This window comes from Melanerpes formicivorus, unplaced genomic scaffold, assembly GCF_026170545.1.
Source record: "Melanerpes formicivorus ecotype bairdi unplaced genomic scaffold, bMelFor1.0.p_v2 SCAF_21, whole genome shotgun sequence".
NCBI lineage: Eukaryota > Metazoa > Chordata > Aves > Piciformes > Picidae > Melanerpes > Melanerpes formicivorus.
The window spans coordinates 6,895,951-6,917,483 of NW_027142373.1; the positions used below are offsets into that span (position 1 = coordinate 6,895,951).

Consider the following 21,533-nt stretch of genomic DNA (forward strand, 5'->3'; position numbering starts at 1 on the left):
GTTCCTGACTACACCCCTTCAGTAAAAATGAGAAGCTCAGCCAAGAGCCCAGGGCTGCATCTGCACAGAGCATTCCACAGTTAAATTCAACAGCCACATTCCCAACCAGCAACAATGGATGGTAGCTCTGGATACACTAATGTACACACACATGTAACAGCCATTTTCACAGTAAGAGAATTCAGACCAGTATCTTACATGCAAAGAATGAAAAAAACCCTGCAGCTGGAGATATTCCTCAGATGTTTGACGGCTCATTAATGAAGAGCACTAAAAAAACCAAACCCTGGATTCATTTTTCCTTAAAGTAAAAAAAAAAAACCCAAAACCAAAGCATAACATTGAATTAATTCAGATTCCACCTTTCATGGGGCAACTGCCAGTTTGATGCAACATGTTCCTCCAAACACCTGGAACAAACTCTGGCTTAGACACACAAAACAGGCATCTATACATCAAACAGGCTCGCAGCCATGGCACTGCTTACTTAACATGTTGAGCCACACAGCAAAGCAACACCACTGACATTTTACTTTGTTTAAACTCCTAGCACGCTGGGAGCATGCAGAAGGACGGCACTCAGACTCCCAAGCAGAAAGCAATTCATATGGAGATTGGCGTTACAGTTGTGTTTTATTTAGCTTCACACGTTTAAATTGGAAACCTTGAGCAATGCAACCATTCAGCAAATTAAAAGGGCCAAGAATGTGTGTGTGTAGGGAAAAAAAACACCACTCTGGGGATTAAATTTAAACCTATACCACACCTACACATGCGTGCTTCTGCCTTGATTTTTATCCTTGCAGAGGCTGCATCTCCAGTACAAAAGCAAAGCAGAGCGATGAGAATTAGCTCCTCTTTTTAACTATTTCAGAGCTACTCAGCACAAAGACTTCCTCAACCTATCAGTATTATTTTAGTTGCCACAATTCAACTTTTGGTAAGGTCAGAGCATCTCCATCCCTGTCCCTGCTGCCTTCTTTTGGTAAGGTCAGAACATCTCCATCCCTGTCCCTGCTGCCTCCTTTTGGTAAGGTCAGAACATCTCCATCCCTGTCCCTGCTGCCTCCTTTTGGTAAGATCAGAACATCTCCATCCCTGTCCCTGCTGCCTTCTTTTGGTAAGATCAGAACATCTCCATCCCTGTCCCTGCTGCCTTCTTTTGGTAAGATCAGAGCATCTCCATCCCTGTCCCTGCTGCCTTCTTTTGGTAAGGTCAGAGCATCTCCATCCCTGTCCCTGCTGCCTTCTTTTGGTAAGATCAGAACATCTCCATCCCTGTCCCTGCTGCCTTCTTTCGGTAAGGTCAGAGCATCTCCATCCCTGTCCCTGCTGCCTTCTTTTGGTAAGATCAGAACATCTCCATCCCTGTCCCTATTGCTTTTCTTTTCCACACTTTTATTAACCACATTTACAGAGTGTTTACACCATGCTCAGCACTGATTGAGATGTGTGAGTTAAACTACACAATGAAAACCTTTTGTGTTTTCTTAGCCTGTGACCTTCACAGTCTCAAATAAAATAGCTATGATTAAAAAAACAAAAGGGAAAAACAGACATACACACACACAGCCCCACAAACCAACCAACCAAAACCACAAACAGACAACAACACACTATCAACAACAACAAAAAAAGCAAACCAGCAACAACAAAAAAACCCCACAAATTAGCAACAAAAAGTAAACAAGCAACAAAACCCCCACCAAAACAAACAAGCAACAGAACTGAAAACAAGGACAAAACACAAATAAGCAATAAAAAAGCAACAATAACAATAAAAACCAACCCAAAAAATGGGGGGGGGGGGGGGGGAGAAAGGCAAAAAAATACAACAAAGCAGCAACAGAAAAAACCCAAGACAACAGAGAAGCAACAAGAAAACCACACCAAAACAAAGAAGCAACCAAAACCAAACAAAAAAAGGCAACCAAAAAGAAAAAACCCTAAACCGAGCAAGCAACAACAACAACAAAAGCAAAACAAACAAGCAACAAAATTGTCCCTGGGTAGCCTGGCAAAAAACAAGCTTTGAGACTAAACTGTCCATTTGATTTTTGCATGACAAGGAATTCTCTTTCTGATCTCCACTCACTGAGGCTGCACAGTCCTGGAAAGTCACAGACTCACAGACTGCATCGGTTTGGAAGGGACCCTCAAAGGTTATCTTGTTCGACCCTCTGCGGTCAGCAGGGACACCTCCAACTAGATCAGGCTGCCCAGGGCCACATGAGTTGGTTTTAATTATTAAGAAGAAAACTTTAGACAAAAGAGAAGACTTAGATATTCCTTCTAATCGAGCACAATTACGACAGGCCACCAGATAACACCACGCAGATCAGCTTCTTTTTTGTTTTAAAACATTCCTCCAACACTAATCCCCAACTTAATAAAGAAGCAGCAGGGGACCAGCAGCATTTTATCCTTGCACATTAACAAACTGAAATACAATAGGAACAGCTTAGATCAATTAGAAGAGAATGGTGTTACCATAACTTCATTTATTTTTAAAGCATTCCAGGAAATCATCTCGCACAGGCATGCAGGAAAATTAAAACAGGGGTCAAAAAGAATCTGCTCAGAAGGTTCCAACCAGATTCCAGCGCAGTGGAAAGGAATCACAGTGATGTGTGTGATCTTTTTTTTGTCCTTATAAGGAGTGGAACTTCAATTTTATTGTTCTTGACTGGATGCTCACATTCACCCTTCTTCCCATTTCTCTTAAGGTCATATTAAATCTCTTCTCTGGATATTCTTTGCAGTCACCTCCAGGCCTTTTGTTAGGGAACTTCCTGATGCTGAGCAGAAAGAATGAAAAAAAACCCAAACCCTAAAGCTCCAAAATTATTTGGAACGTGCAGAGAAGCTCACATATGCACAGGGCTGGGGTAGGCACCTGGAGATCAGACAAAGCACACAGGTCCTCTCTGACAGAATCACTAAGTGTCTGCAGGGGCTTCATGGCTTATCACTGTTACCCTGCACTGGGTCATACCTTGCATCAAGTAGGAAAGCTGGGATGAATCCAGACCAAAAAAACCAACCACCATTCTTTTAGATTTTTAAATATTTATAAACTGTAAGCCAGTTTCTAGGAGGAAAGAATAGAATAGAATAGAATAGAATAGAATAGAATAGAATAGAATAGAATAGAATAGACCAGACCAGACCAGACCAGACCAGATTGGAAGAGACCTTCAAGATCATCACGTCCAACCTATCACCCAACACCACCTAATCAACTAAACCATGGCACCAAGAGCCCTGTCAAGTCTCCTCCTGAACACCTCCAGTGATGGTGACTCCACCACCTCCCTGGGCAGCCCATTCCAATGGGCAATCACTCTCTCTGTGTAAAACTTCCTCCCGACCTCCAGCCTGAACTTCCCCTGGTGCAGCCTGAGACTGTGTCCTCTTGTTCTGGTGCTGGCTGCCTGGGAGAAGAGACCAACCTCTGCCTGTTTACCCCCCTTCAGGTAGTTGTAGAGAGCAATAAGGTCACCCCTGAGTCTCCTCCTCTCCAGGCTAAGCAGCCCCAGCTCCCTCAGCCTCTCCTCATAGGGCTTGTGTTCCAAGCCCCTCACCAACTTCATTGCCCTTCTGTGGACTCATTCCAGCAAGTCAACCTCCTTCCTAAACTGAGGGGCCCAGAACTGGACACAGTACTCGAGGTGTGGCCTAACCAGTGCAGTGTACAGGGACACAATGACCTCCCTGCTCCTGCTGGCCACACTGTTCTTAATGCAGGCCAGGATGCCATTGGCCCTCCTGGCCACCTGGGCACACTGCAGGCTCATGTTCATCCTACCATCAACCAGCACCCCCAGGTCCCTCTCTGCCTGGCTGCTCTCCAGCCACTCTGACCCCAGCCTGTAGCACTGCATGGGGTTGCTGTGGCCAAAACTGGATTCAGTCTCCTAAATCTCTGATTTTTCTGTCTAGACAGAAAAAATAAAATAAACTAGAAAATGAGAGATCTGTTCTGGTTTGCTGCAACCTGAGCTGAGAATCAGAGTAAGAATTGGACACAGGTTATGGCAGCAAGGTAGGACCAGGATTTAGGGGTTTTGGTTGAGGGATGGGAGATGTTTCTCCCAGCCTTAAGGGGGCATCCATGACCTCCCTCAGCAACCTGTTCCAGTGTCTCATCACCTTCACTGTAAAGAATTTCTTCCTAATATCCAGTCTGAGTCTGCCCTCCTCAAGCTTCAATGCATTCCCTCTCATACTAGCACCACAAGCCCTTGTAAAAAGTCCCTTCCTGGGTTTCCTGTGGGCCCCTTCAGGTACTGGAAGGCTGCTCTAAGGTGTCCCCAGAACATTATTTTCTCCAGGCTGAACAGCCCCAGCTCTCTCAGCCTGTCTTATGGAGGAGGTTCTCCAGCCCTCTGATCATCATCTTCATGGCCCTCACATCTCCAGGAGTTACGGAACGGTGTAACCTAAACTAACTCAAGTCCTAAACTTATTGAGCTTTGACTGCAGAGGGTAACCTCAGCTTAGAAGTGCCTAGGTACCAGGAAATAGCAAAGCAGAAAGCATGACAGCATTTTTTTAACTGAATCCAGAGGAAATCCAGAGCAGTCTGGCATCTGTGCTGAGCACACTGGTAGGAATAATAATAACAAACACAAGCATGAATAAACACCTCAGGGAAGAGCCCATTTAGCATCTCTAATGAGAAGCCATACTGTTTTCTAATCAAACTCTTATCTTTGAGAGTGTTTTAAAGAAATCAAAGAGCCTGGAGATGAGAGGAAGGATCTTTTTGATAGAAACCCATTTCGATTCCCAGAAGATATTTAGCAAGATCTTCACACAAAATTTGGAGGAAAGTTTTTCATAGAACAAGTGGGTGGGAGGACAATCATGAATTTTATCCACGGAGGGAAGTCACTGTGAAGTTCCAAAGGGATCAGTTTTGTGGCCTGAATCATCCAACACATTTAACAAACCTGACTGAAAAGGGAATGAGCAGAAACACAATAGTTTGTTGATGACAGAGGGTTATTCAGAATTCCTGCAGGCAACCCCTGGGATAGGAAATGTTTCAGCAGTTGTATGGAAAAGGAAACCCAATATGGACACAGTTAGAAGTCATGCAAGAAGAGACACCCTTCTGATTTTACAGAGAGAGTAATTAGCCTTGACTACCCACCAGCACTCAGAAGTAAAATGATGTTGGGAGCAAAAGGAGCTGTTCTGTGCAAACATCAGCCCACTAACAATCATCAAAGCAAGTACTGCATTAGGAATTGTTAGGAAAGCAAGCAAGAAGCCCCCAAGCCACCATGCCACTGCAGAGACCCAGCAAACCTCTTGAAGTTGGTCTGGTTTATGGGTCTTTTTCAGGTGTGCAACAACTTTCACCTGAGGAATGATTAAATGGCCTAGGATTCATATGGCAAGAGAGAAAAAAAATACAGGAGCTATATGCAACAGTGGCCTGCAAAATGAGAACACTTCACGTTCCTCAGAACTTTCACTACTCCTTGCCTTATTCCCACTCATTTCTTTTCCATTAACGTTGCCACTATGAACTTTTCATAGTGTTGCTCTTCCCACACTTTTTTTCCTGTTCTATGTATGACACTGCTGGCCCATGTCCAAGCCTTCCAAAGCTGAAGCTGGTTCAGTGACAAACTCCATACTTCATTCATAACCAAAATACTCTGTTCTTCCGTTCATTCAAACCCATGAAGGTCTCAGTCCTGTGATTTACCCTGATTTAATTTTAATACTTTTAACTAAACCCCATCTTTTTTCTTGCATCAAAGAAAGATTGAGGATCCTGAATTTACAGTGGCTTTGGAACCACATCAAAGAACAGACAAAACTTGGAACTGTACAAGGACACTTTAATTTTTGCACAGTTTCACACTGAATCACACTGAACAATCTACACAGAGCAGAATTCTTTTCTGAGCAGTAGAACCAAGCTACATTCTTCCCAACTTTACTGCTCATTTTTGGGTGTTTTTATCACCTAATCAACTGCAATCTCTTTCTGAGGGTTTGGGTGTTAATGGTGTTTTCTCTTTCTCTTAACCTCCCCAAGAGCTGAGCTCACACTGCAGCCTGTTCTTTAGCTGACCAGGAGCCTGTTAACTGACCATACCCAGCCTGTTCTCTACCCCCACCCAGCTATTTTCACAACATGTTTAGGACAAATTTAATCTCTGAATGCTCAACCCTTTCAAAAGTGGCTTTTGATGTGTTAAAGTTGCTGGGATGTATGGTGGGTGCAAGAAAGAGAAAATGCCCCAAGGTGAGTTTGGCTTAGTGCCTACAGCTGCCAGGGCTGAGCCTGTGCCCTCTGTGGAGCTGTGTCTTCTGCCTGTGCTCCACCAGCACTGCAGCACTGGCCTCTTGTCATGGTTTGAGACTGGGGGCCTTTAAGAAACCACAGCAAATGAGAACTTCACAAGCTGTACACGAACATCTGAATGTGATGTAGATGCCAGGAAGAAATTCTTGACAGTGATGGTAGTGAGACCACTGGAACAGGTTGCCGAGGCAGGCTGTGGATGTCCCCTCCCTGGAGGTGTTCAAGGGCTGGTTGGATGGGGCCTTGAACAACCTGGGCTAGTGGACGGTGTCCCTGCCTGTGGATGACCTTTAAGATGACCTTTAAGGTCCTTTACAAACCATTCTATAAAAGGCAGCCCCACACTGAATGGTTTTAAAGGCTTGGCATCCTCAGGAAACCGGTCCAAACTATATTCAGTCTTTGGAATTCATGTAGCAGCATGCTCTGTGCTCCCCTCTTACAAGGGTTTGGTTAAAATAAACCCTTACTACATCAATAAACAGTATGTCTTGTAACAAATCTGGAGCATTTTCTCTACAGGGTATCTGATATCCAGAAACAATGTACTCTAACTTGTGCCACTGCTCTCCACAGCCAACCCAAACAAAGCAAGCAGCAGCAAAATTTTAGTAGGACAGAAATGCTGTACAGGCAGCACATGACCTTGTAGTCACTGCCAGTTTGCTGTGAGGATTGTGGTATGACAACTTTGTCCTGAAGTACCTGGCAAGCTCTGTCTGGCGCAGGCCTTGGCAGGCAGCCTGCAGACTCACCGAGGGTTGTCTGCACCTTCCAACATTCGCACTGATGCAGCCTTTGCTGCTCAGCTCCTTACGCCTGCAAACACCAAGCGCCGGAGCTGGGCTTTGCTGCACCAGGTCATCAGACTGCAAAACACGGGCAGCAGAGGAGTAAACAGCTGCAGGAGCCTCTTAGGTGCTAACTTCAGAGATCAATTCAGCAATGTACCAAGTTATTTCAATTTAGCCCTGCTATCAATCGATCATAAATTCAATCGCCTGTAAACCCAGGCTGCTATGACCACAATAACTCTCGGCTGAGACGCCAGCATGCAAACACAAATTATTCTGAGCCCTATCTGCCAGGCTGCAGGGCTTTTTAATTTTTGTTTTAAAAACACCTTTTAGGTGTTTTAATTTGAGGTTGTGGGCACACTAAATCACCCTGATGCAAATTCATGAGATTAATCAAAGATAATAAACCCTGCATATTTAAGTACAAGGGAGTATCCTGGACATCCCGAATTGATGGTACAAGCAATAGCTTAAAGTGACTAATGCAGACCATGAAAAAAATGCTTCTGGGAAAATGATCAGTTATTGCTAACTGGAAAAATATTAACTACAGTGCAGATGCACTATAACATACAGATACTTAAGTCTGAATGCTAAAGGAAGCCACGAGGAAGACTCCTGCAAGTCTCAGGCAAGTCCTCTGGAGATGTTTGGTTGCATTTTAAAACTCCATCTCAATCTCCTCCGTGCTAATATATTCATAAGCAGCCCAAGACTTAAACAGCTTAATTTGCAAGATGTCTGGGACAAAAATGCATTACTAGAGCTAAGCTAGAAGGGTGGAACATTTATTCACTTGGCTGTAGTCAGCAGTGTAGTGACTTCACATTTCCTCTGCAGAGTCTTTGACCTTGCTTTTAGAAGTCCAATGTGAAATGAATTCTGAAGAACCGAATCTTCATTGTATGGATTCCTCATTCATTAGTACTTCCCAAAAAATACCTCTGAGCAGTCTCTTCCTGAGAGCTGCTGTTGACAGGGAAGACAAACAGAAAACAATAATAATCAAGACCACTAACCTTGAGTATCTGCTACAACACTTTCAAGAGACGGGAGAGTTGCTCAGCAGATACAAGCTGCTACACACTGCAAGTTTGCTCCAAGATTGATCAGAAGCTTATCCTGTATGCTAAGAATCCCTCCCTGTCTGTTCCAATAAAATGACTGTTCTCAAATAGCTGTGTAAATAACTTTTATTCTTAAACAAAGAGAATTGTAAAAAAAACCCCAAACACACACAAAAAAAACCCCACCAAAACCTTCAATGTGCTCCTCATAGAACCTGATCCTTTAACTGATGACAGTTTGATGGCTCTGCTGGGTCACATCACAAAATGCTCTAAGAGGATTTTAAGTACACTCTAGGACAACATTTTAAAACCCACTTAGGCAAATTACTGGACTCCTAAGCAACAGTGTCATTTTAGCACTACTCCTTCTTGATAACCTCTATTTTAAGAGCTCTCTGAAGTTTCAGGCTCTGAACCTTCTCATTTCTTAAATACAAACTTATGTATTACTTGGAGCCAGGGTTAGGCTGCACGACCACAATCTGGAATGTAAGTGACCCCTCAAACTAGTTGTCTTTGTAATGAACTCTAATCAAAGTGCACTGTTGTCAACAGGAGGTTCTACTATCCTGTGTCCATGCTTGGCCAAGAAGTTAATCTTTTCAATACTAAATAATTAATTAGCAATTTCAAGTTTTTCCTCTGATTGCAAAGTATTTCAGATTAACAAACAGCTTAATGAGTCAGGAGAAGGAAAACCAACCATTCTGAGCTTTATGCTTTGTTAACACCCTTCATATGGATCTTAAACCCCAAGCATTTCAGGTTTTTCTCATTCTGCCTTAGAGATGAGCAGGAATAGAAATGAAATTGTAAATAGTTTTCTTTGTTAAGGCTCTGCAGTTCTGTCCAAAACTCTGATGTCCATTCAGGAAGCAGTTTCAGTTGTCTAATACAGTCTCATGTGCAGTGACTGAATCCTCATCCAGTGGCATTTCCTAGATAAAGAGCCCACGGTCGATGTCAGTGGATCTGCAGAAGTCTCCTGCCTGCCTGCCTGCCTCTCTTTGCCAGTGCTTCCCCACCCTCCACAAACACAAAGACAAGGTATTTTTAAATAGGTCACACAGAGGCTGGGTGGTAATTACAGAAAAACATTAAGCAGCTCTGCCTGCTCAAATCTGATTATCTCTTTCAAGAAGCCTTTCTAATAACAGGGTGTTTCTTCACATCTTAGGACAAACTGACATTAAGAGTACAATGGTCATATGAAGATACACCAGAATACACAAATATTGCTTGTCTGCCAACTCTGGCCTCATTCTGATGACAGAATGCCAAACAAAACAGAGAGGAAGAACAGAGAAAGCACAGCCACTGAACAACTGCACTCAAATAGAGGATTTCTAGATCAATAGCAGTTCAGATGCTGGGTGATAATGCAAAGGAAAAACATTTCAGAGGCAATCTGTGGAAGCTCCACCTCGGAAAAGGAGCTCATTGCTTCTACAAATGAAAGTGTGTAAGGGAGATGAGTGCAGTTAGGTAAAATAAGAATATGGTTCTTGGTGGCCTTATGCCCTTAGCAGCTTCCCAGCCAAGCCTGCTTCACTGAACATGCATGTGGGAGATTTTACCAGGTCACTCTCTTCATTTTCCAAAAGAGCTGTTTAAAATGTGCAGGAATAGTGGTGGGGTGTTCTGGAGCCTCTGTTCTGCAATGATGCAGGCCTGCTTCCCAGAGACAGCACACCTGAAGCAAGCATCATCATTCAGCAGCTGCTTAGAGGAGTTGAGTGATTATCTCAAAGATACACCAACCTAAGCAGCCACATTACTGCATCCCTCTTCTAATAAAGTGGGAAGAAATTTTGTTTGCTTACAAGTTAAATGTCTTTTTCATTGTGGTTCAGACTTGGTTTTCCAGACTTCAGCAACACCTTCCCCTTTGCCCCATCTCCCTCATTCAAGGTCACTCCTGCCTGCAGTGTTCCAGGCTTTCAGCAAGATGGCAAGACCCAGAGGATTTTCCCACTAAACTGATTTTGAAAGTTTGTTGACTTAGTTCCAGAAAGCCAGATCACTGCTGATCTGCAATGCATGAACAGTTCAGTTCACAAAACAGCTTAATGCCACTTACTTGTCTTTACAGCTTCTGAACACGCTTCTTCACAGCAGTTCATGCCTGGAACTACACTTTTTTTCCCCTTTTTTGTGCCTCCTTTTTCCATGAGAATTTCAGAGATATCAGTATTAAGTACATTACTGCTGCAATTTCAGTTTCCACTTTGTTTTTGGTAGTGTATTAAAGATTTATCAGCTTAGTTCTCTCTCACTAGCAGAAGAATTAAAACATACATTCTACCTAGCCCAAGCCCCAGAATCACAGTAGGGAGCTTTCTACTTGCACAGCCTGCTCCCAAATTCTCTAGTTATTATTGCTATGGGAGAATTTTTTGGTACATCAGCAGCACCTCCAGATTCACTGCTACAATCCAGGCTACAAAACTCCAGGGAACCTATGCGGTGGTTTAAGACGCTAGAATCTGCACGGTCGTTCATCATGACACCCTCCCCGTGCTTAGTGCCCTGACTGCAGAAGAAAATAGGTGGCCCAGTTCAGATTTTTCAGCACACACACACAAGAAAAAACTCCAAAACTAGAGTAGCTTCAAGGCAATGCATCTTTGTTGGTGGTTCAAATGGAGACCTTGTGTTCAAATGGAGACCCTGTGTTCAAATGGAGACCCTGTGTTCAAATGGAGACCCTGGTCTTGTGTGCTCCCCATGACCAAGTGGTTGGGTTGCAAACCACTGTCAGACAACTACCAAAAGGAAAACTGTTTCATTTGCCCTAAGTTTCTCCAGAAAGGGAAACCAGAAGAAGAGAGGAAAAAAGTGCTTGTCATTAGTGCTTGTCATTAGTTACCATACTCACAATTTATGGTTTTCTGGCTAAAGGGTCAGACTCCAAATGGTACCACAACAACTCTTCACGGGGAGTGAGAATGTGAGTAACTGCTTTTGGCAATTATCCTGGTTGACCTCTCTTCTCTGACAGACTTTCATCTTTTTCTTTTTTTTTCTTTTCTCTTGAACCAAAAAACCACTGGTTTGTGCTGAAGACAGTTGATCCTTAACAAGGCAGCAAAGGCTTGATACAGCAAAATTTTGCAGAGCCTGAAATAGCTGCCAAATCAAGAGGCTGTTGGGATATAAAAACCAACAAACACAGTCCTCTTAGGAAAGCCTGGTTTTGTTAAACAAGGTCACAATGACTTCCCCCCCCCCCCCCCCCCCCTTTTCTTCTTTGTTACATATTCCTACATCTGCAAAGCAGGGAGCCCAAGTACAAGTTTCTTCCATTTTACATTTTCCCCTTTGGAATTCTGCAGAATCTCTTTTGCAGGAGCAATTAGTATTTGCTGTTGTTTTAAAAGAAAAACCCTACAGAAATAAAGGAAAGTTATGACTCACAGAGAGACCAATAATTAGGTCATGTGTTCAATTAGTTTTCATGCTTAACTAGTTACTCTTTAGGAAATGTTCAACCTTTGATGTGCAGCAGGCAACTTACCAATTAATTAGGCAGAAGGAAGCAACACAAGGAATGAAACCTCAGAAACTGTATCAAAGCCTACAGATATCTAATGAGGGAAACAACAGCATCGACAACAGAAAACATGAACAAAAAGGTAGAGGCTTTAAATTATCTGTTTCAAGTTATCTTGACTGTACTTCCTTTGAAATTAAGAGAAAACTGTTGGGAAGCAGACTAGAAGAGAGCAAGCAGCAGCCTCGTTTGATCAGGAAAGCATCAATGTTTCCTTGAAGGTTTGCCACGAAAAGTATCATCTGTCTGGATTGTATGAGACACCTCCTCAGAGACCATCACTCTCTGGAGGATGCAAGCTGCAAGAGGCATCACACAACGTATCACACTGGAGTGGAAAAAAATAGGAAACCCCTTAAAAAACCTGCAGAGATAAGCACAACAGGGGACACACTGCTGAGACTCTCAATGTGGCACCAATGGCCTGGGGGAAGAGATCATATAGAGCCAGAGTCTGACTAGCTGCCTGCCTGACTAGCATTTCTGCTAATGCTACACATAAAAGGCACAAATATGCCTACTTGGGATCAGGACCAAGTCTCTCAGTTCCCTTAGGCCCACTTCAGCACAAGATTGCTCAGCCACTCCTCAATTATGTCACCTCTTTGAACTGAGTGTAAAAAATGGGTACAACCACATCAATTAAATGGGCTGGAAAGACCTAAAACATGACTGGATCTGCCAGACTAATGAGTTCAGATATGTAACTGCCTGTCTCTTAATAAGTGACACTAATGTAAGTAATAGACCATTCAAAAGAGAATTGCATTTGGAACAGACACAAAACTGCTGCATGACACTGTCCACACCGTCATTAGCACAGCACCCTCAGTGACTAGGGATGCTACAGATGAAGGCAATCTCAAATACCAAAACTTGCTTTCAAGCCACCCTTCTCAAAGGCTAAGAGTATATTTACTCTTGCTTTCTGGATCTCTCCAGTCCTTTCCCTATCTGGGATATCCGTCCCCCTTCATAGCTCATAAGCTTTCCTTCACTCCAGCGATGTCCGTTCAGGTGGAGCTACGATGAAACACAACTAATCCCATCAGACAACCCAAACAGGGAGGCTGTCTCAGCCAACAAAAAAAAAAAAGGAAATGGAGAAAAGGAAAAGTGACACAACAGTGTAGCACCTGAATTAGACAAATCAATAGTGTGATTGACCTCATGACCAATGGAGGACTAGAAGTGTCTCTGATACAGCTTTCCTAACCTCACCTCTACTCAGGAAGAGTTATGAGCAGCAATTTTTCCCTTCTAGGAGGAGGATAGGGAAAATCTCTGTTAGAAAATAAAGCACAGTGCTGCAAAAAGCACCTGGTGTAGGAGTGCCATTGGGATTCATTGGGACTAGAAGAAATCACAACAGAAGCAACAAAACACATTATTGAGGGAGCTGAGAAAAAGGAAGAAAAAGTTCCCTTGGGATTTCTGATCAGTTTAGAGTTAAAGGAAGAAGCTGGTCAAAAGCCACAGCCCTCAAAAAAGAAAACTATTCTCTAATTTCATACAACTTTAATAAGCAAATGCTCCAAACTACCTCATCCCAGATCCTGAATTATGGAAGCTGGGCATGACTCAACCTACAGCTCTGCCTTTGGCTATGCAGCCCCATCCTCAAAGGCACATCCATGAGAGTGAAACAAAGGAAACTTGGTCATCTAGAGAAGGTGAGAAGCCAAGTAATGAGATGCTCATTATGAGAAGGGGAGAGGACACAACAACTCAAAACAGTCCAGCAACCTTCCAAGAAAGAAGCCAACAACCTCAACCTCATCTCATAGCACTCTGAACACCACCACACACCATGACCACTTTACAGCAGCTCACTGGTACTTTGCATACAAAGGTAATGTAGCCCAGGTCAGAGGACTCCAGCCAGGAAGATGCAGAGAAAGATGTTGGATTAGATGATCTCTAGTCCATTCTATATTCTCTCAAAGCAGTCCACAGCAAAAGCAGCAGCTGTGCTGTGCAGAGGAGCAGCAGAAATGTGAGTGACACCTTCTTTCTGTTGTAACACCCTGCAGAGCAGGGTGGATGAAAAGAACCCAAGTCCCAGGCTCTGCTGATAATTGGATGTAAACTGAGCCTTAAGTAACAGTAACTTCTGCTCATAAAAGTCCCCACGAGCTACTGCATCTCCATAAACCATCCTGCTGCAGCAGCACTCGGAATTCACAGTCTACTATTCCCATTTTCAAACAAAGTCTGTTGACTTTTAAGCTGAGGAAAGTTCCTGCCTTTCAAATGGCACAACGAGCAATGCTGCCAAGAAAACTGCATCTGCATCCCCATCAGCCAGGAAAATATTTGCTACTTCCTGCCAGCAGAAGCCAAGGAGAGCTCTGGCTGGTCACTTACTACACTGCTGCACCCAACACAGGCAGTATTCTGCACAGGGTAATCAATGAAGATCAGAAGCAGAGAAATACCCTGTTCAATGTGATCGATTCCTTAGCTAAACATTTTAAATACAGAGCACATGAAGAATCTCCAACAGAAATTCAAAGTATTTTATTCTGGGCAATTAAAGTGATCTAATGTGCTGCCTCGGCTAAAGGCTCTCCTTTGTCATGGCTCTCCTGGCGCTGCCTGCCACACTCTTTAATCCAGGCCTCGGGACCAGGGAGCTCCAGTTCTGCTCTGCTCCATCAGGCATTCCCTAACCCACTGCACCACAGACTCCCCAGACTCTTGCCAGGGGACCAGTCTGGGAAGGTTTCCCCCCTCCCATCAGGTCGGGCATTAGTGGGTCCTATGCTCTTAACTTTCACTACCTTTTTCTCCATTCCTTCTCAGCTGCTTAAGCAACCCCTTTTATCCCCTGTAATTGAATCTGCTTTCCAGATTACCCTCAGGTTTAACCCTTTCCATGCCCGACTAAACTCAAAACCCATAACCCAAGGCAATATTAGAGAAGAGCTGCCTTTTTTCCCCCTCTTTCCACTTTTTCACTTTGCACTGAACTGCAACAACTCCAACTTGCTCTGCAAATTCCTTATAAAGACAGATAAAGCTCCTAGCTCTGTCAGCTGCTACTCTCTTCCCCCAGTAAAATTTTCATTTGAGAGTTGCAATGAAATGACTGAATATTGTTGAACTGCAGCGTTTTGCAGATGAAACAACAGCTGAAGTGATTTTTTTTTTCACTCCCACAGCACACAAATTGATGTAGCTACACAACAATAAAGCAAAGTCTTAAATTTAATCAGAAGAAATACTTCAAGAAATGGCAAGCTGATAAATTATTTAGGAAGGGGCTCAATAAGACCTGGAAGGAAATATGCAGCAGCTGTGCAGCCTGGGACTTTCCAGAAGCAAAGAATTTTCATGCTTATCCCTTTTTAAGGCTTTTTCACCTAAGCTATTTGTATTTAACAAAAAAACCAGGAGTGTGTTTGAACATCCTGCAGTTGCAAGCAACGAAGGGCTGCACTGGCAGTGATGTCACAGGGCTTTCCACGCAGTCTAGCTGACACATCCATTTAGCAGCAGTCAGCACCACTTGTGCATTCACAGGCAGATGCCAAGGACATGGGTTTCCTAGTGGAAGGACCCCCCTCTGACAGCCTGGTAACGTTGGCTACCTCAGAAGATTTTCATCATTTGGTCTTTTGTTCAGACTGCCTGGTTTTCCCCAAAACTGCCTGTCTTCCATCAATTCTTCAACCATTCCAAACCACCAAGAAATAGACAAAACTAGATGGATTAGTATTTATATGGAAGGTCTAGGAAATTCAATAATGTTCCTATTGTTTTATTGCAGATGGCACATCAACTTCTCTTTATTACTGCAGAAAACTCAAGAGCCCTGTAGAGTGCAATAAACCTCTACGTGTTTAGCTTTGCAATGTTTCAAAGGGCTGTGATTTACTGTTAAGAAGCAGGCACCTTGCACACAAACATCTGAGCTCAGTAATTGCCTCATGTTTTGTGCAAACTCTACGAGGCAGCGTGAGGTCAGCCCACACAGGGTACACCTGCTGCTTGTAGACGCCTGTCCCTCACTCCTCAGTAATATGGACTCTGTCATTAGAGAGCAGAGAAAAAGGGTTGATTTCACCTTTGCATCAAGATGTTTTGCTCTCCTGTTTGATTTCAGACACTCTTTGAATTTTCTGCCAGATTCTTAGGCTGCTAGAGTGAGATTAAAAGAAACTGTCAACGTATCAAGAGGAAAACCACACAAGTACAATCTCTTGTCTCAAATAGATACCAGATGTGCTTCAAGACGAGTCCTTCTTGTGGAAATATATTTACAAAGGACTTCTGAAAACAGCAATCACACTGACAATTATCCACAGATTTAGTAATGGAAACATTTCACCACTATAAACAGTTGAGTCTCCTTCAGGTGATACATTCAGCTTTTACTGAATGATAAACTCGGTTCTAGTCAGTCAACCTCGATAAAGGGAGCAGGGAAGTATCACACATAGGCAAGAGGTAAGGAACCAGTACAAGCTGTATTTACATTCAAATTGCTCTGAATATAATGTTATTTCCATTATTTCCAGTTTGAATTTAAAAGTAGAAGAGGGACTTGGAATGCGTACAACAAATTACTCCACCAGCAGCCTTTAGCAACACATCACCCAACAACCCTTTGCTCAGGGAATAATATTCTCAGCAATGCCTGGCAAAAGAAAAGCTTATCTTCACTACTGCAAAGAATCTCAAAGCCAGTTGCCCTCTATGTGATGGTCCTACATAAAGACTTGGGGGGGAAAAGGATCAAAACCCCCAAGTTCTCCATCTCCCTGTAGGAATGGGGATGCTCAGAAGTTCAAGGTTGAAGATCTGAATAAAACATCAGCTATGGCAATCTACTCCTTACTGATTTTGCAAACCAAAAAGAAACAAGTCAATTATTGCAACTCATCACAGTTTAAATAGGAGGACTGGTTTAAAATACCTCAGGGCACTGCTAACACAAAGGATTTCTCAGGCAGTTGTCCTATGCCACTAGGAAAATACCCTAACCTCCCCAACAGCAGACCACACTGTGTACCAAGCTATGTACCAACAGGCATCACAGAGATGCTGGGTAGATTATTTATACATTAAGTAAGGTAGTGGCAATGTCAGAAACAGGAAAACATAGTCCTGGTGCTGAGAAAACCACACATCATTATTATTCCTGAATGGAATAGCAATGCAAGAAAAGGAAGAGAAGACACAATGTCTCCTTAAAAAGAAAAAGCTGACTGGGTTAGCATGCATGCCACAACATAAGGAATGAAAAGAACATTAAAGCAAACCTACAGGAAGGTTCAGTCAGGGAAGTCCCCACTGCAGTTTGGATTACACATGACATGCTTATAATGATAAATTTATGATTTAGTAGTCAATAGGCCTGGTACTTCACAGAGGAGTAGTTTGACCCCAACTGCCTAAGAGCATACAGATAAGGACATGAACATACTAGGGAATATTAACAGTCAGGACGACTCCAGTTTGGGGTTTGTAGCTATTTGGAAAACCCCACAGCCTGCAAAATACTTGGGAGCTTATTTCTTGAGACACATCAAACAGTGGACATCGAAATACCCAGAAGCACAAACACTTCCCCTGCGTGAGTGAGGTGTTACAGAGCAGGAAATAATCAGCCCTGTTGCTTGCATGTTTCCTTAGCTCCTGCTCTGTGTTACAGCTCTCCGAAACATTCATTCTCAGCACCACTACTGAACATTCATTTTCAGACACACGACGCTGAAAGTACAACCAGCTCTGAAATTATGTTTGACAACAAACCCAAACACCTTCCTTAGCTACACTGTACAACCTTCTTTAGTTCCAAAGGATAAATCCAGCACTGGGACACATTTTTGAACCAGCTGAGGCCAAACACATTTCTACACCAGGAGAAACCACAAACTCGGAATGAGAAACTTCAGAGCATCTCCAAAGTACAATGGAGTCAGAAGAACATAAATAATAATAATGATAAAAAAATATCACTGCAGGACTTTGTACTTTAAACAGATACCCCAGAGGTGATGAAAGGAAGCATTAGCCAGGGGGAGTATCAGCTAGAAAGCTATCAAGTGTGACAGCTTCAAGAGTTTATTCCCGCTGATGGATGAAGGAAGGAAGGATCAAATGCTGCAAGCCCACCACTCCTCCTCCCAGGCGCACATCTCAGTTTTCAGTCTACACTGAACGTTACCACAGAGCAGTGTCAGATCTACAGCTGCAAAAGGGAAGCTCAAGTAATACTTACTCTTGGCTGCCAGTTCTCATACTGCTTCTGTAAATTTGCACCAATGGTTTCCAGAGCTTTTTGAGGACCCATAGACAGAGGATCTAGAAAATAAAACACAGATGAGTATTGTTGACCACAACTGAATCACACAGCTTGACAAGAAGCAGACACTATTTCCAGCTCTGTGTGCATTTAAACCTTCAGCTACTCCACATGTAAACCTGCAAAACCCTGATCTACAACCTGGGAGACCAAAGGCTGCAAGGCCACCACCACCCCTCTGCAGAGATAAAAAAGCAAAACCTCTCCCCACTTTCCCTCTTCAGTGTTCTGCTTGCAGGAAGATCATTTAATGACATTTTAATGCAGGTTCCTTTCATGCATTCCATTTCCAGTTCATAACTATTACACTCTTCAGGGAATTTATTTGGGTGCAACACCCAAAATTTATATCCCCAAACTCTTCACTCAAGTACAAATTAAACACCATTAAAGACTGTCAACTTTGGAAGATTCCTCTCTACTAACATAGTAAATACAATTTTGTTCTGAAAGGCAGCAGAGGCATTAAATTTGTTTCTTTCAATACTGAAAGAGGAAGTTTCTACAGAAAATAATGACAATTATAAGCATTTGGGTTTTTTGTCTTGATGAATGCAAAATCCTGCTTCATTTCTTTCCAGTGCTTACTGCTTCAGAGCTGACATGCCACTGGTAATTTCTAAGAAGTTAATTTGATCACTAGATAATTACCACCATCCATCCATCCCAATGTGATTTTGCCTGATGTGCTTTATTCAGAAGCCATGGCCATCTAATTAAAACCATTAACAAGTTCTCCAAAGAACCAGCAGCTAATATTTTGCAATTACATAGAAATTATTTCACAAGCATTTGACCAAATCAGCAAAGTTCTGTGGTGGTTTTTTTTTTTCCCCAATCTTTAAAAATATTCCACCTTGTGCTGTTAGAAACAAAATCTAACGAAGCAGGATGACAGCAGGGGGTTATGAATTCTTTTGCTTAAATGAATAAAAGCTCTGATCTGATTTAAACTTGACTGCTCTTTTGTAGAAAGAGGGAAGGTAACACAAGTATCCATAGAATCCTAGAATGGTTTGGGTTGGAAGGGACCGTAAAGATCACCCAGTTTCAACCCCTCTGCCATGGGCAGGGACACCACTAGACCAAGTTGCTGAAGGCCTCATCCAACCTAGATGGGAACATCTCCAGGGAGGGGGCATCCACAACTCCCCTAGGCAACCTGTTCCAGTGTCTCATCACCCTCACTGTAAAGCATTTCTTCCTAATCTCCAGTCTAAATCTCCCCTCTTCCAGCTCAAAGCCATTGCCCCTCATCCTATCACTACAAGCCCTTGTAAATAGTCCCTGCCCAGCTTTCCTGTAGGTCCCCTTTCAGGTCCTGGTACTAGATGTACCCCTCAGGTACACCTACACGTTTTCAAACCACACACAACTAGAAGCAAATTGTCCACTCCAGAGTTCAAGCAGTCTGCCTGCTGCTGTCAGCTGGCCTGTAACTGCAGCTCCAGCAGCCTCAACAGAGCCATCTCCAGGATGGACCCAGCACCAGCTGAGTGCCCATTCCCCAGGATGGACGACTCAGCTGCAGCATCCACTGATGCCTTCTAGAAATATCTTGACACACCACAGCAGGCTTTGCTGTTCCAAACTGCAATGGTCTCCTCCCTGTTTAAGGCAAGTTTTGAGGCGATACCCTTGAGAAGTTGGACAGTGATGCCCCAGAAGTATTCAGACTGCCTGGTAACAGCTTTTGTTAACTAATTAGCTATTAGCTACCACTCCAGTTCAGAAAAAGGAAACAACAAAAAAAATCAACATCACACAACAGTTATTTTATATTTGTGTTTGAGTCCTTCAAAAGGCCCAAACTGAACTGCAGAAAAAGAAAGGAAAAACACTTCACATGCACTGCTGAGGAATGCAGTTTGTGGACTCTGGAACACATTCAGAGCAATGAGCACTATTAGCAATACTCCTTACACAAAAACAAAGCCCACTGGTGCCATTCCAGGAGCCAGACAATGGAAGCTCATTATTTACCTCAATACAGCTCATGTCACCACAGTCATTACATGAGCTTTTGGCCTCCCTTAATGGGTGTATATGTAAGGCTAGCTTGGCTGCAGACACAAGGCCAAGACACCATGGGGAGAACAATGGCATGATGCTCTCTTGTGCTGCAAACGGTGCCAGCTTGACACCACAGCAGAGATGTCAGCCAAGGCTTAATTCTGGAGACAGACAAAGCACTTCAGATATCCTAAGGGTGCATGTGGAAGGTACAGTGAGAACTGCAAGCAGCTTTTGTCTGAGACTGTGATGGTCATTTGTTACCAGAGTTCACAAGCTGGTCACATTAGAGCTGCCTTCCAGTACCTAAAGGGTACCTGCAGGAAGGCTGGAGAGGGAGTTTTCATAAGGGTGTCTAGTGACAGGACAAGGAGGAATGGTTTAAACTGAAGGAGAGTAAGTTTAGACTGGATCTTAGGAAGAAGTTCTTCAATATGAGGGTGATGAGACACTAGAACAGATTGCCCCGGGAGGTTGTGGATGCCCCTCCCTGGAGGTGTTCAGGGCCAGGCTGGATGAGGCCTTGAGCAACCAAGTCTAATTGGGAGTCATCCATGCCCATGGCAGAGCTTAGAGTAGATGATCTCTAAAGTCCTTTCCTAATCTATGATTCTATGATCTCAGCTCAGCTGTCAATAGCAGCAACTGCACCAAAGCGATTTCCACAGCCATGATGTTTCCACAGTCCACACCCAGCAGCTTCCCTTGAAATTAATGTAGAGAAGGGAAAAAAAAAAACAACCAAACCACCAGCAGATATTTTTGCAATTACCTTTCTCAGAAAGTTGGCAAGAAATGGAAATGAGCACTTGTGTATACACAAACATTAAAAATTTAATTAAACAACTGCATTCAACATTCTCTTTGTTGATGATAGTCACTAATAACTTCATTTTAATGACTCCACAAAGCTCCTCATTCTCTTTGCTCTCTACTCATGCATCAATGAGAAATCAGAGCTGTTCTCTCCACTGAGCAGATGTATTTGTTAGTGCATGCTCATGGCTTTTTAACTGCTCTAAAGTCATCAGCATTTTTAGGTTGGGAAAAAAAATGAGATGCTCTGATTCATAAAGGAGGTACAGCAAGGTTAGAAATGAGACGCGCTGAAAGTTTTTAAAGCATCTCAATTTGTGCAGTGATTAATTTGCTTCTGCAGCTTATCACAAACCTCAGAGTTTAGGATTACAGTGCTCTGCATGGTACTTGCTGAAGACTGAAAGCTTTCAGTTGCTAGATAACCCCCACATCTCACGCTGAAAGCTTTCTTACACAAGGTGCTTCCTTCTAATATTACTGTGGATGTGTCTCACCTCAATAATCAGACTTCATATCCAAAACTAAGGGAAAATTTCATTTCTTAATTAAAAAAAAATAAACAACTGGAAATGTAGTCCAACACTGCATTAAAGCAGCAAGCCCAGGAACGTGATCTGCTGGCAAGTCATTCCAGGTGTTT

The 21,533-nt window shown here is 43.0% G+C and overlaps 1 protein-coding gene across 2 annotated transcripts in view; it reads right to left on the reverse strand.

Annotated features, from left to right (window-relative positions):
• The window catches only part of RPTOR (regulatory associated protein of MTOR complex 1), a 178,123-nt gene that overhangs the window by 140,869 nt on the left and 15,721 nt on the right, over window positions 1–21,533 (reverse strand). For both annotated transcript variants that reach the window (XM_068151258.1, XM_068151257.1), the window contains exon 3: window positions 17,978–18,060. In XM_068151258.1, the coding sequence (XP_068007359.1) occupies window positions 17,978–18,060 (83 nt within the window). The remainder of the gene's footprint in view (window positions 1–17,977; window positions 18,061–21,533) is intronic.